Here is a 16,218-nt window from a genome sequence, read left to right on the forward strand (position 1 = left end):
TGCAGTATGCCCAGAGCCTTCTGAAGTTTGTGCTTCTGGGCTGGCTCTGTTCCTGGCTCTGGGGAAACCACTGCAGTGGAGAGACCAGAATATTAAGCATGGGAGGTTCTGGTGCCAGTGCCTCTGCAGTGTGTCTCTCTATCTTGCGTATCAGAGCTAGGTAAGAACCAGGGATGGAAGGGCTGTGTTGCCAGGCAGCAGAGCCAGGTGGCAGGGCCTCCGCAGCTGCTTTCCTCACCTTCGCACTCTCACCTCCCCACCCAGAGGCCATTGTGGAGTCAGCCTTGTACAAGTGCGTCCTGAAGCCCCTGAAGGACGCCATCAACTCCAGCCTGCTGGAGATCCACAGCCGGGACGGCTCACTGCAGCAGCTCAAGGAGAACCAGCTGGTGATCCTGGCCACCACCACCACCGACCTGGGCGTGACCACCAGCGTGCCTGAGGTGGCTGTCATGGAGAAGATCCTGCAGAAGCTGAGCAGCATGCACAAGGCCTACTCGCCCGGGAAGAAGATCTCCATCTTGCTGAAGACCTGCAAGCTCATCTACGACTCCATGGCCCTCGGCAACCCAGGTAGGCAGGCTGGGCCCCTCCCACAGACTAGGGCAGGACTGGAATAGGAAGCATTCCCTGGTGACGGTGCAAGGAGGAACCGGTGCGTCCTGCTGCCCACAAGACAGGGGAAAAGCTGGTCATACCTGTGCCCATGCACATCAAGAGAAGGCACCCTGTGTACTGAAACGTGACTCAAACCCAGAACCGCTGTGCCTCAGCGCTGGAGGGTAGAAGTTCACTATCAAAGGGGCAGGGCTGTGCTCGCTCTAGGCACTGGGTAGGATATGATCCAGCCTCACTCCAGTCTGAAAACCCAACAGTCTTCACTCAGTACTCCCCGATGTGTTCCATGTCCACATTCCCCTCTTAGGAGGACACAGGACACGGTGGCTCAGGGCAGCCCTACTCCACTGTGATTTCGTCTCAGCCAATCGCATCTGCAATGTGCACTTCCAAAAGGTGGCCTTCTTGGCTCTTTAGCTTGTGTGAACTTAGAGGAGACCGGTCCAGCTATGCTAGTAACTCCCTGTCCCAAAGAGAAGCTGGTCTAGACTCACTGAAGTCACTGGGAGCTGCCGATGGAAGATGACCAGGCCCATCTACACACAGGTAGTACCTGGATGTAGGCTCTCTGGGTGGACCTCAGACCGTAATATCTTCATCCTCCAATATGTCGTCCTAGGCGTATACCTGTGGCCAGATGGAGTCCAGCATAGTAAGACCTGGCATCATGATGGCATGGCACTCTGACCTATCAATATCACATTGTAGGGAGTCCAGAGAGGAAGGGAAGAGAGAAAGGAGTAGCGTGACCAGGCCCTTTTGTAGCCAGTTTACCACAGCACTCCTCTAGGTACACGGGAAACAGAACCCATGCTCCATGGGTAATAAAATGCTGGCTGGAGTTCATCCCACTCCCAGACCTTTAGCTGGATGCCCTCTTGCTGATGGCCTCCTGTGTAGTTAGTTGTACATGGGCCTTGGCAGACGACGGTAGGAAGAGTGTATCACGCCACAGTTGTGACCTCCTAGACTTGGGTTCCGATTGCCCTTCCCACTTGTAGGACCTAAAATGGGACACTTATCTCTTTGAGCCAGCCCAGCTTCCTCATGGGAAGAGAAGCTAGATTCTAGGGGGTCGGAGCCACACTTAGCCACTCGCTGATGTTAGAAACAAGCTGTGACATTTGACCCTGGTGCCTAGTACCAGCAGGTGCCATACCTGGGGCTAGTCGAGAGACCCCTCTTCCTCTGCATGTTCCTTAGGAATGAGCCACCTGGCAAAGCGGTTGTTGGCGTGGCACTGGGGCATGGAACGAGGTCCCCTCACCCTAGCCAGTTTCCCTTCTGAGCCTGGCAGAGGCTGCAGCTCCAGGTTGGAAGCCCTCTTTTGTGTAGGGCCAATATGTGTCCTGCAACTGAGAGAGAGCAAATTGAGGTCCTGGAGGGCAAACACCACACGGGGATGAAGCTATGTGATGGCTGTGTTGCCATGGAGACATGTGGTGAGGAGCAAAGGGACGAGTTTGTCCTTTGGAGGCTGGGGGTCTTGTGCAGTTCTGCAGACCATGAAACAGGCCTAGGCTGGGGCTACAGTTGAATCCTGCCTGAAAAGGGCAGCAACAGTGGGCAGCTTCCAGGATTCTGAGCCTGCACAGTCAGCCCCAGAGGCCCAGGACCCAGAGAAGGTACCCAGCACGCCTGATGGCAGCAGTGGGAAGCTGAAGGTCAGGGCCCCCTCGTGGCTGATGAAACAAGCTAGGGATGTCACACACTTTCTCTTCTGTGACAACAGGGGCAAGGCCTGGGGCATCCTGCTTGAGTGTGGGGGAAGCAGTGTGCTGGGTCAAGTCAGAAAGAGAGGGCAAGGGGCATGCAAAGGAACCTAAATGTCTATCTGGGCATCTGAGCCCTGGTGCCTCTAGTTGCATGATGGTCCAGGTAATGCAGGCACCAGCCTCAGTTTCCTCCTGTGTAGACAGGTGTAGGCTCTGGGGCTCAGGTGGACTGTGGCTAGTGCACCGCCGGATGTTCACACTTGCTAACTGCCTGTCTGGCCTGTGGCTATTTATAACTGAGGGATAATTTCCCCCAGGCTTTCCAGGACTGGGGTGAAGTCAAAACTGAGGACTCTGCCATTTCATTCTCTGAGCCCCAGTTCCCTGAAGGCCATGGCTTCCTGAAATTCTTTTACAAAGCCAGACACAGGGACAGACATTCAGACACCAGCTTTGCTTAACTATGAATTCAGTAACTCAAAGCTTGTCCTAAGAGCAGGAGGAGACTAGCCAGCTTTGATGAAAGCAGGATGAAGAAGATATCACAGTAGAAGGGGGCCAGCCAGATACAGTAGAAAGAATGCAGGACAGAGCCAGTGAGACATGAGATGACGGGCAGCCCAGGCCAGAGGTTCTGAGCCATGAGGCTCAGGCCAAGGTCTAGACTGGGACTAGAAACCAGTGGGCATCTCATCAAGGGACACTGAGTTCCCATCCACCAAGGCTAAGCCCTGAAATGGGAGCCCAGTTGCTGTAACTCCATCTTGGGCTGCCCCACTCAGACCCTCAGCATCTTCACTTGGGAAGAAGCAGCTCACCCACCCACATGGTTCTGTGTTTGAATTCCCACGTCCATGCCCTAATTTTGTATGGTAAACCTATGGGACCTCTGTGTGGGCACCATGTGGGTGCTGTACCCAGAAGCTGTCGGGTTAGCCAGGGGCTGTGGAGTTACCTACCACTCAACCTGTTTCCCCATTCTTAGGCTGTGTGGTCCCAAGTATGCTTGTTCTGATGCAGAGGCCACTGTCTGTCCACCATGTGCCTGGGAATGAGAAGGTTGGGTATTATAGGCATGGATCAGAGATCAGGAGACACCCACTGAGACTTCCGGGTTCGTATATGCTGAAACAAAGAATTGAACCAGGATACGTAGGTAATAATAGAAACAGAGACAGTTAAGAAAAGGGTACTGTCAAGAATCCAAGGATGGGAATAGGCCAGAGAGCTAGGAAGAGTCCGAGGCTCCAGGCCCCAGGCTCTGAGCATCCCTGTCCTTCACAGGCCACTTACATAGCAGCACCTTCTCCGGCACTCAAAGATCGCTGGGCTTTTCTCCTTTATCACCCCAAGTGAGAGAGGGGTTTCCATCCTTCCTCTGCCATTGGCTTCTTGACATGTCAGTCTTGATGCCTCTGAACCCTCCTTCCCTATTCTATTCTCCTATCTCAGAACCACATTGTAGATGCCAACCTTCTGTGAAGCATCTGGGGACTTACCAAGGTGGGACACAGACACCTGCACTCAGACTGGCCCCACCTCCAACAGCCCCACACCAGTTTCATACGTGGTATTCTGCATGGGTTTTGTCTGAAATGTAATTCCTTGGAATGTGCGTGTGTGTGTGTGTGTGTGTGTGTGTGTGTCTGTCTGTCTGTCTGTCTGTCTGTCCCCTGCATGTGCATTTGTAGAGTTGTCTTCTTTTCTCAATTACTTCCTGCTTTTTCTTCTTTTTGAGACAGTATCTCACTGAATCGAAAGCTCATCAATTCAGTTTGACTTGACCCACCAGTGTACTTCAGGGATTCATCTACTTGTTACACACACACACACACACACGCCCGCACACGCACACATGCATGTGTGCACACACATGCTCACACACACATATGCGTGTACACACATGCATGCACGCGTACACACACACACCATGCTCAGCTTTTGCCATGAATGCTGGGTGACACCCCAGGACATTTTTAACCTGCCATTTGAAACTGATTTCAAACTTAAGATCTTTCAACGGAAATGGCTCACTGAAACAAGGATGCCCAGGTACCCTTGTGTGTTTTTATCCCAGAAATTGTCAAGTGCTTTCTCCTCCCAAACACACACAGTTTCTCTCAAATCACATAGGTTATCTCTCTGGACCCTTGCCCAGTCGGTGCTATCCTGAGTCTATGTTACAGACTCTGGGAGTGCCAGAGGCTGCAGACCTCTCATGACAGCTGTGGGTGTGTCCCTGTGTAAGCTTCTGCAGACACAGCATCTCTAACTGGGTCGCAGGTTGTCACCTACCTCTGAAGGTCCTCGGGAGCTCAAAAAGGCTTAGGAATTAACATCTAAAAACTGCTACTGTCAGTTTTCTCTAATGTGTTACATTTCAAGGGCCTCTCTTTTCTTTGTCTACACTGATTATTTACTTTTATTATCTTAATCATGTGTATGTGTGTGTATCTTGTGCTGAATATGTCCATATGAGTATAGATGCTCTAACAGAGAGACGATGGGCCTCCTGGAGCTGGAGTTACAGCCACTTGTGAGCTGCCTGACATGGCAAACTCCGGCCCCCAGCAAGAGCAGCGTGCACTCTTACCTGCTGCGCATCCCTGCAGCCCCGAGGCTGGCATCTGAGAATGCAGGTTTCCTTTCTGCATCATTTTTACCTAAGCCGCAGTGTTTGTCACACTTTCCTCACAGTTGCTGACTCAGTTACTTTCTCGCTGCTTCGAGCAAATTCTCCAACCAAAGCAGCAGAAGAGAAAATGGGGTCTTTCAAACTTAGAGTTCGGGCTGGGAGATGGCTCCGAGGTTAAGAGCACTGGCTGCTCTCTTCCAGAGGACCCGAGTTCAATTCCCAGCAACCACATGGTGGTTCACAGTCATCTTTAATGAAATCTGATGCCCTCTTCTGGCTTGCAGATATATATGCAAACAGAACACTGTATAGAGAATAAATAAATTTTAAAAAATAAATACAATAAACTTAGAGTTCAAGGCCCATCTTGGCTGAGAAGTCATGGGAGCGGGAGCTTGAAGCAGCTGGTCACATTTGATTCCACAGTCAAAAAAGAGCAATAAATGCTGGCTAGTGCTCAGCTTACCTTCTGCAGCCTACAAGGCCCGGGTCTCACCCAAGTAAAGATGATTCACCTCATCTAATGTGAGCAGGTCCTGTGACTGACTGACCCAGAGGTCCACCTCCCAGGTGTTTGTAGATTCTATGGAGCTGACAGCTAATATGATCACAGTTAACATGGGGGTGATACTTTCTTAGCTGCATCTCAAGTGACTCAGATTCTCTTCAGACTTGACACTGGTCAATTTCAAGACTAGGCTCCTCCTCCATCCCTCCATTCCCTGCCCCACTCCGTTCCCTTCCCTGTTCCCAGAAGCTCATGCTGTCAGGTGTGAGGCTGTAGCCTTATGACTAAAGTGTTATCCACACACCAGCATCCCTGTGCTGAAGGCCTGGGAGCCCTTCGGCCACAGCTATAGCCTGTGTTGAGCTCATCTCTACCCTGTGTTCAGAAGAACCCCACCACACCTGCCCAAGCACTGCTCCTGGACCTCAGGCTCCCCAGACTTCTGACCCCTAGACCTCTGAGCTCCTAGGCTTCAGGATACCTAGACTGTGGGCCACTTAGGGCCTTCGACCACCTAGCCCTCTACCCACCCTGGGCCTCGGGCCCTCCTCTCTGAGGAAGAAGCCCACCACCTGCCTCTCCTGCCGTCACCACACAGGGAAGAGAAGCTCATGCCCAGCCTGTAGGTCCCATTTAAATAGAAATACGACAGCTTGACTGTGGGTGGGAACAGTTGAGCCAGCAAGAAGAGGGCTACTCTCCGAGTGACAGGAGCCAGACGTAACTGGTCATGCCATCCTTTCCTGAAAGATAGCTGCTGTCACACCAGTCTAGACCTGGCCAGAATGCATCCCTGGAGCCACATCGTGCCAGACTTATCCTGTAATCACTGCGCCAGCTGGTCATTTTGCGCAAGCGCCAGCTCTGGGGATGGCAAGGGAGCACAACTTTGAGGGTCCTGGGTCAGGCAGGCTGGGAAGTTAAAGAGACAATGACTTTGAATAAACTTGGCATCTGTCATACCTGGGAGCTATGGGGTTTCTGCAGACTTTGCGAAAAATGGCAAGAGCTGTTAGGCTTTTAGATTTATATTCTGTATGTCTGATCAAAAAAAAAAAAAACCTTGATACCTCTGAATCATCAGAGATAGGCAAGGGAATCCATTCCTAGAGTGGGAAGAATGACCAAAGCACCCTCAGAGAGGGGAGGACGGCAAAAGGGTACCCAATTGAAGATTCTAACCAATATACATGCAAAAGACGGGGGCTGGAGAGATGGCTCAGTGGTTAAGAGCACTGGCTTCTCTTCCAGAGGACCTGGGTTCAATTCCCAGCACCCACATGGCAGCTCACAACTGCCCTCACACAGACATATATGTGAACATGGAATAAAAACAAAGTACAAGATAGATAGACAGACAGACAGATAGAGGGATAGGTGGATGGATGGATGGATGGATGGATGTAGAAAGCACAGAAAGGGCTTGGAAGGTGCAAGGACTGTCCTCCATGTCTTTAGTAGTGAAGATGGGTTTGACTCTTTAGAAGCTGCAGTTGGCTTTGACCAAGGGCTGGATTCATAGGCCCAGAGGGTGGGGTGTAAAGCCAATAGCTTGATAATGAAAACCAACTTCCCTCATCATCTAACTCCTGACAAAGGCCACATGACCCAAGAATCCACTGATGGCTCAGGCAGGGACAGTAGCTGGAGAACTGGCTGGGAAGAGGATTCTTAATGCGGACGTAGGGGCCTATGACATTGCCTGCGTGTGGAGGGGACACTGAATTCTACTGACTGAAGTCACCATGTTTATTGTTGAGACTCCTCATGCCGATATGGCTTTCAAAGGTCCCAAGCATTGCCATCTGGAGTGGCCGTCCACCATGGGCCAGGAAGGCATAGAAAGTGGGGTGAGGCTCTGGGTATCCAGGTGTTTGCTGATCTGAACCAGGGGAGGAGGGGTTTACTTCATCTCATAGCTCCTGTTTGGGTTACCGTTCACTGTTGCAGGGCAGTGATACCAAGGCAGACAGCAACTGAAAGCCTCACATCCAGGGCCAAGAGCAGAGAGAACCAACGCGAGAATCCCGTGCTCGGCTAGATCTCTCTCCCAGACAGTTCTAGGGCCCAGCCCATGAAATGGTGCCACCCACCTCGAAGGTGGGTCTTCCTACATTAGTTGACCCTTCAGACAGTTTCCCCGCAGACATACCCAGGGGCCGTCCAGATCCAGATAATTGCTCAGCCCTACTCTCTTTCCAGAGAGTCTGTGGGTCTCAACCCCCTTTGGAGTGGAATGTCCCTTTCACAGGGGTCGCCTAAACCCATCAGAAAACACAGATATTTATATTACGATTCATAACAGTAGCAAAATTCATTATGAAGTAGCAATAAAAAATCATTCCATGGTGGGGGAAGGGGGTCACCACAACATGGAGAACTGTATTAAAGGGTCGCGGTGTTAGGAAAGGTGAGAACCACTGGTTGTGGCAAGTTGACATTTAAAGCTAACCAGCACAGTCCTTATCCCCGAGCCAGATAAAGCCCTGGCATGCGGAGGCTGACACTGATGCCAGAGAGCTGGGCAGGCAGGAGACTCGAGGAATGCCCTGCTCTGCTGTGCCTCTGCCTCCAGCTTTGAACAAGTTAACAGAAACACCAACCCCACCGGCTGAAGCCAGCATGGGCTACTGGAGCAGATGAAGTGGGGTGAAGGCCCGAGGTGTCCAGGTGTCTGTTATCTGGACCCGATGCTCCAGGAAAACGACCCTTTGTTCTCACGTGATGTTAATTTCCCCAGTATTTCACGACAGGACCCAGAAGCCCATGTTTAAGGGCATCAGCCCTAGTGGTGGGGGTCTTCAGGGATGACTTCCAAGAGAAAGAAAGGTATTAGAAGCCACAGTGATGTCTGAGGACAAAGGTCCAAACAATTTAGTCATGAGCCCCGAGCTGCCCCAGGGCTGTTGCATCAGCTACCTGCTTTCAGGAAAAGCCCACTCAGCAAAACCGGGAGTGAGCTGAGAGAGAAGGTGACACACTGCTGAATCCTTCCCACTAGCTCAGCGCTCTGGAGGCCACAGTTACCCCCGATCTGGCTGGCCCCTGGTTCTCTGTGTGTGCTTCTGTTGAGGCTGTATCAGTATATTGGCACGGTGTCTGCAGCCACTTTGGTAACAGAGACTCGGTTGAATAGCTGGGAATGAGAGTGTATGTGTGGCCTAGGAAAACAATAATATGCCTACCTGGTGCTGTATGCTACCTTTCTAAGAGATAATGCCCCCAGATGACTATACTTAACGTCAGCTTCTCATTTGACGCACACCACACTCCTGAGTAACAGACTGAGTTGATTATTGTCCTCCAGTGTTCACGGAGGCTTGTCGCAGCCTCGGGAGAGGTCTAATCTTGCAGAGCTAGAGCGACTGAGCTAGGGTCTTCCTTATTACCTATCCTAGTCTGCAGGGTACCCAGGTGAGCACTCTTTGGCTTATTTGCCTGAGCAGGTGTTTACTCTCAGCTCGGAGGTGGTGGCCCACGCCTTTAATCCCAGCTCTCAGGAGACAGAGGCAGGCAGATCTCTGCAAGTTCAAAACCAGCCTGGTATACAGAGTGAGTTCAGGACAGAGAGAAGAGAAAGAGTTCACTCTCTCTAAAAGTTCCCCAGCCCAAGAAAGTCTCTGCCACCTCTTGGCAGTGTGATTAGCTCATCGTGTGCCTGCAGATGGTGAACAGATGGAACTGGGAAAGACAGAAGCTAAAACCAGGAACCACAGGCTGACCTTGGCAGGGCGTGAGCTCTGATCCACGCAAGCCAGGTGTTCAGATCACAGGGGAATCATTTCACAGCTACACCCATCGCCCCAGGGCGTACTGCCTGCCCTTGTTGTACAGCTGGAAGAGTCAGCTAGGAGCTGGCCGATGTGTTCCTCCTATGCTTGTGCTGGTCCTTAAGCAGACATCAGGCCTCAGTGCCCATGTATATGCTCCTTGCCTACACCACACACACACACACACACAGAGACCAACACAGTGCCCCAACAGTGACCAGCACAGCCAAGCACAGGCTCCCAGCTCTGAGCATTGCCCTACCCTTCACGAGGCTGGACCTGTTGGTGCCCTGGAGGCAGCTGGCACAAGCTGGGGGGAGCTACTTACGCATCTCCTCCCATCTTCGTGTTCAGGTGTGCAGTTTGAACTTGGTCACCGTGGAAATGGTTACATTATGGAAATAGGCTAGCCCTGCAGGCCCGTTTCTGTTTCTGCCTTTCCCTTGGAAAGTCTGTCGTGAAGCATCTTTCCACCAATGGGGCTCAGTTTGGACCACTGGTAGTGGTGGATCTCAGACACAGCGGTCGTGATTGATCTCGGGCAGTAATAGATCTTGGTGCAGGAATGAATCTCAAGTATGGTGATGTTCTCAAGGGATGGATCTCAGACACCACCCTGGGTGGGAGTAGATCTCAGCAGTGGACCCCGGGGCAGTGGTGGGTCTCAGGTGCAGGGGTGGATCTCAGATGGTGCTAGATCTTAGACAGGAGTGGCTCTCAGGTAGAGGTGGGTCTTAGGGCTAATGATGGATCTCAGGCATCATGGTGGATCTCAGGCAGAGGTAGCTCTTGGGCACAGGGTTGGATCTCAGTCTTTGCAAATGGGGAAGAATTTTCCCTGAAGAAGCCTATGCCACATTAGCGGGGCCTATGATGTGCAATGAGAACTTAATGACCAGCAAGCAGCCGGGGATAGCCGTAGGAGAAGAATGAGGAACGAGCAAGAAACCAGAGTTTTGTTGCCCCAGCCCAGAGTTTTCTCAGTTCCTTCTTGACGCCCTGTACTGAGTCACAAACCTCAGGGGGCTGACCCTAGGAACTGTTAGGGTCCTCGCTGTTGAGCCATGAGAATATGGAAACCTGGCTCTTCCAGGGTGCTCTCCCCCCCCCCCCCCCCCCCCCCCCCCCGCCCCCCCCCCCCCCCCCCCCCCCCCCCCCCCCCCCCCCCCCCCCCCCCCCCGTCCCTGATTGGTTCACAGGCACTTGGCACTCACAGCTTTCACCCTCTCCTTGCAGGGAAGCCCTACGGGGCCGACGACTTCCTGCCTGTCCTCATGTACGTCCTGGCCCGCAGCAACCTCACTGAGATGCTCCTCAACGTGGAGTACATGATGGAGCTCATGGACCCCGCCCTGCAGCTGGGGGAGGGTGAGTCAGGGTCACCCCACACCCACCGCCGTCTCAGGCCCGTCACCCGCTCCCAAGCCGGTCGGCCCCCAACAAGGGCTTCTTCCGTAGGGCCGGATTCAGGTTAAGGTTGAGGGACGTGCACACAGGCCCTGCCTAAATAGCTTGTTGATCAAAAAGACAGAAATTGTCACCATAGCTTGACAAAACTGGGATGGTAGGAAGTTCAGAGACTGGGAGCAGGCAATCAGACAGCGCAGTCACGGAGGGCTTCTAGAGGAGGTGGTACCTGGACTGAACATTGGAGGGCGAGTGGGAGCCAGCAGATAAAGAAGAGGAAGGAGCTGGTCATAATGGTGCACACCTTTAATTCCAGTATTCAGGCAGCAGTAGTAAGTGGATCTCTGTGAGTTCAAGGCCAACATGGTCTCCGTAGTTAAGTTCTAGGCCAACCAAGGCTACATAGTGAGACCCCGATTCAAAAAATAAACAAATGAAAAAGAGGGGGGTTGGCATTCTTCCTGGAGGGCACAACAAAGTTGGTGGTATAACGAGAGACTAAAGTGGCAGAAGGTGTCATGTGACTGGTAGAAATCAGGTCTTAGATAGAGTGGCCCCTGGGACTCAGCCCCTTGTTTATCCAACCCTGGCCAGGACTTCTGTCTGTAGGAGGAAGTTGCTGAGAGGTTAAGGGTTTTCTACTCCCTGGCTGAATGAAGGAGGGGTATGATTTGCTGCCCCATCCCTCGGTTTCCCTTCCCTGTCCTACCCACCACTTCCTCAGGCTAGGACCTCAGCCACCCCTCCCTAAGAATCCCTTGAGACACAGCAGCCCCGCTACAGGCTCTGAGGGACCATGACACAACCTCTGGGCTTCCACCCTTGAAGAATGGAACTAGCCTCCCAGGCACAAGTGTCCCCTCTGGGCTTTGTGGTTCTTGAGAGAGGCTGACCGCCTTTGCATGGGTTTGCATCTGCCCACCTCTGGAGGCAGAAAGCCACCTAAGAGCTTCATTGAGGTCTTCACAGCTGGCAGGCCAGGGAAAACTGAGAGCTTTGCTGTCATGTGTAGCTTCGGGCTGTGGCTGTGACACCCGGGGCTTGCGTTTCTTCCTCTTTAGTTAAGTGTTGCCTGTCATCGGAGAAATTTATTTCCTGGGAAGTCCAGGAATTCAGAAAAAGTAATGTTTTTCAGTCCATCAGTCCATCTGTATATCCGTCCACCCTTCCACCCACCATCAGTACATCCGTATATCCGTCCATCCTTCCACCCACCATCAGTACATCCGTATATCCGCCCACCCTTCCACCTGCCACCATTCATCTGTCCATCCACATGTCCATCCATCCATCCATCCATCCATCCATCTACTCATCCATGCCTTCATTAGATACCTATCTATCCATCTCTCCATCCTCCATCCATTTACCAACCCATCCATCCACCCATCCGTTTATCTATTCACCTGTCCATCCATCCATAAATTTACCTACCCATTCATCAATCCACACATACATACTTGTCATCTATCTACCCATCCCCCACATATCCATCTATCCCTCTACCAAGCTGGCCTCATTGAGCCACCCATGCCAGCCATGGGGCTGCCGTGCAGAGATGGGAGCCTCATGAGAATGAGCAAGCCCCTCGCTCTGCACCCACACTTACGACCCCCATCTCCTCGAGGCTTCCTCTCTGGTTTCCATGCCCTGTGAAAGCACTCAGAGATTGAGGAAGTTGGCAAGGATCTCTAGCCAGATGAAAGAGTGACACCCACCCTGAGACCACAGCCATGAAAGTCCTGGATACCAGGGGAAGGGGTCCTTTTGGGGCACTGTGCAGGTGCCTGTGCTGGCTCACCCCCTGCCTGTGGAAACACTGTATCTGTATCTCCTATCTGTTCTCCTGACCCCTCCAGCCTGCAGTATGCTGTGATTTAGCACAGCTCTGGTAGCTGGGTCCCATGGTCTTTGCAGCAGGCATTTGTAGTAGGAGGGATCAGGGGGTTCCTGTGAGGAGCTGGAAGAGCTGGTGGGACCCTCTTCTTATATTCACTCCTTACCCCAACCCCATATCAGAGGAATTGCCTAGCTGGAACCAACCGAGAAGCCAAACCTCTCCCACAAGTGTCTTCATGGATCTTTTAGCCGATACACCCTCCCCAGGCCTGCTGACAGCTGCCTGTGCACAGTTAATCTCACCAATGGGGATTTCCAATTAGTCCACCACATACTGTCCAGGAAACGTCTACAAAATTCACATTGGTATCGCCTGCCACCTAGTGCTCATAGCAGGTACTACATAGGCTACCAAAAATAGCTAGAAGGATGTGTAGGGTTTAACAGGGCAAGAGAGCCCCAACAGGGCTTGGAGTTCCTCCCTTCTACCTCTGAGAAGACCAGAAGTCCCCAGAACTATTATCTGAGCTCATATAACTGTATTACCTAAGCATGGCTGAGCCCAATGCCTTACACATTGAGAAGCCAGTGGCTGCTTCAGGGTGCCCCACTCTTCCCTGGGACTCAGAAGCCGAGCATGCTACTAAACCTTGCCCTGCTCTCCGTGCCACAGGGGAAGGACCCAGGGCTGTGCCTGCACAACTGAGCCTAAGGAGTCTGGGAAAGTGAGCATTTTCAGGTCAGGGCCACTTCCTCGGGTAACAGCAAAGTTAGGGTTGGAAGATGGATTGGGGTGGGTCACTGGCAGAATCAGCCTTATGTCCAAAATCATTGTCCTGGCCTTAATAGCTAGGAACAGCAGTCTGGGGAGTGTTGGGGGTGTGTCTAGGGCCCAGAAGAGAGCAGGCTGCGAGAGGGAGAGGGGTGGTGGGTGGTGTACTGTGTCATCTTGGCCATGTCAGCCTTTCTTTCTGGGGATTCAGCTTCTTACCTTTAAAGCAAAAGATCGCCACACAGTTCTCAGCTCCTAACAAGCTGATGAGCAGATAAACATCTGCAGAATATCGCCTTTGAACTTAAAATTCTAGCCCGGCAGTGGTGGCCTACACCTTTAATGTCAGCACTCTGAGTTTGAGACCAGCCTGGTCTACAGAGCAAATTCTAGGACAGTCAAGGCTGCATAGAGAAAGCATGTGGTTTGTACAGCTTGAAATACCTTAAAACCTCAACTAGAGGAAACTTTAGAGATTAAGGATATTTTTAGATAAAAATTTAAATGGGCCAATATTTCGGTGGGTGACTCAGTGGGTAAAGGCAGTTGCCACCAAGCCTGGGGACCCCAGTTCAATTCCCACAGCTCATTGTGGTGGAAGGAGAGAGCTGATTTCTGTAAGTGACCCTCTGGCCTCCACATGAGGGTGCCCACAAATATATGTACACATGTGTACACAAAATAAAGTTTTAAACGTAATAGCATTTTTTAAATGGACCGTATCTCACTTTGTAGGTCTGGCTGCCCTTGAACTTGCTAGTAGACCAATTAGTATCCAATTCAAAGATCCACCTGCTTCTGCCTGGGTACTGGGATTATGGATGCCTAGCATCAATAATCTTACTATTTTAATCCTTAAAAACTTCATGCAGTGAAAAAAAATTTCCTGTACATCTTTGAAAATTATTTATATAATAGATAATATATATACACAATAGATAATGTAGAAAATATATTCATGGATAATACAATACACATATAACACATGAATATATATACATGGATAATAAAATACATATGTAGATAATATATTCATAGATAATACTTATACATATGTAGATAATGTATTCATGGATAATACATAACACATGTACATATTTTAAAGCATGTATATGATACAATGAGAGAGTTGCCTCCCACTGCTTTCTTTCCCCACCTGAAGCATCTCTGTCTCTCAGTTTCTTATGCATCCTATATATTTTAAAACACTTAAAATTTTATTTTAAATTTAAAAACTTATTTTAAAATATTATTTTAAAAATATTGAGTTTGGATGACAGACTTGGAGGAGTTGCCAGGTCTCTTTGTCTTCTACTTGATATAGTCACACTGAATAAATATCCTCAGCCAGGTATGGTAAACTATACCTTTAATCTCAGCACTCAGAAGGCAAACGCTGAATGATCTCTATGAGTTCACTCTAGCCTGGTCCCAACCATGAATTTCAGGCCAGGGCTAAGTAGTAATATATGTTTTATATATGTGTTATATTAAATATATATTATGTAATAATATAATAAGATTTATATAATCTTTTGTTTTATATTGTAAATAATATGTGTTATGTGTAACAATCATATATTAAATGTATAATTACTTAATATATAGTTGTTCTACATTATATGTTTATATATAATTACTTAATATATAATTATTACACATTATGTTAATTATATATATGTTATATATGAAATAAATGTATATTTTCCAAATGATTCCTTCTTGAAAGGGGCTAAGGAAAAAATGTGAGCTAGTCTATACTGTAAAGTACCAACTGGTAAGGCTGCCCAGTGCACTACAGTTGCGTGAAGCCTCCAGGTTGTGGAGTGTGGATGCCCCCTGGTGGCTATAGCAGGAGGGGCATGTCGGAAGCTGGGAGCAGCTTCCTCCAAGTGTGGGGGGATCCAGACCTCCTAGCTCAGCCTGTATCCTTGATCCCGCAGGTTCCTACTACCTGACCACCACCTACGGGGCCCTGGAGCACATCAAGAACTATGACAAGATCACAGTGACTAGGCAACTGAGCGTGGAGGTGCAGGACTCCATCCATCGCTGGGAACGTAGGCGCACGCTCAACAAGGCCAGGGCCTCCCGCTCCTCTGTGCAGGTAATGCTGGGGACCATGGTGATTGGGGCCCCGGACTGTAGAGATGCCACCTGTGCTCTGTGTTTGGCTGCTTTGGCCTGACAGCCTTACTTACCCTGAGGGTGAGCGGTGGGCCTCCCACAGAAGAATCCAAGGCTGTAAATCTGCCCACAGCTACAGATCCTGGATGGGCATAGAAATGCCACCAGGCAGGTGTTATAACCCAGTGGGCAAAGTGGCATGGGAGGAACAGTCATTCCACAAACCCCAGGCTGCATCAAATCTAGTCGCCCACTTGTCCCTGAACAGCCCAGATCAGCTCCCTGTGACCCAGCATCCACCCAGGCTGCTGTGTATCTCTTCTCTATCAGTAGGTTGTCCAGTATCTCCAACAGCCCTCCTCTGAGGAACTCCCCTGACAGCCCCCCCCAAGTACATACACACACACACACACACCAGTCCTCTGCCCTGCACTGCCTGCCATCACGTCCCCATTACAGCACCCATTGTGCCATGTTGTTAATTCTCTGTATGAAGCTCTCATGTTGGGGAGGACAATGCCCACGGTTCATGTGTCTCAAACTTACATAACCCAGAACCTGGGACACAGCAGGGCTGCCATGCATAGAAAGTGGAAGGAGTTGGACCAGGCGGCCAGACAACCCTCCAGAACTATTGATGGTTGTGTAGACTACGCATAGAAAATGGAGTCCAGTCCTCTGAGAGGCAGGAGGCCTAAATTCTGGACCTAGCTTTGAACTAAGAGTTGAGCCTATCCATCCATCCTCTTTAGTTTAGCGAAAGAGAACATAAATAAGCCTCTATCCTAGAAAGTCCTAGGTTAATCATTCAGGGGTAATGGTTACCC

General features: G+C 50.5%; 1 protein-coding gene across 4 annotated transcripts in view; it reads left to right on the forward strand.

Annotated features, from left to right (window-relative positions):
- The window catches only part of Rin3 (Ras and Rab interactor 3), a 111,770-nt gene that overhangs the window by 93,322 nt on the left and 2,230 nt on the right, over positions 1–16,218 (forward strand). For 2 of the 4 annotated variants that reach the window (XM_050151445.1, XM_050151443.1), the window contains exons 7-9: positions 265–573; positions 10,483–10,614; positions 15,208–15,371. In XM_050151445.1, coding sequence (XP_050007402.1) covers positions 265–573; positions 10,483–10,614; positions 15,208–15,371 — 605 coding nt within the window. Of the gene's footprint in view, positions 1–264; positions 574–10,482; positions 10,615–15,207; positions 15,372–16,218 lie in introns of those variants that run through there. The other 2 variants (XM_050151447.1, XM_050151446.1) reach the window with 2 other exon arrangements.

This window comes from Alexandromys fortis, unplaced genomic scaffold (assembly GCF_014885135.2).
Source record: "Alexandromys fortis isolate MF-2015 unplaced genomic scaffold, M_Fortis_MF-2015_v1.1 scaffold_63, whole genome shotgun sequence".
Lineage (NCBI taxonomy): Eukaryota > Metazoa > Chordata > Mammalia > Rodentia > Cricetidae > Alexandromys > Alexandromys fortis.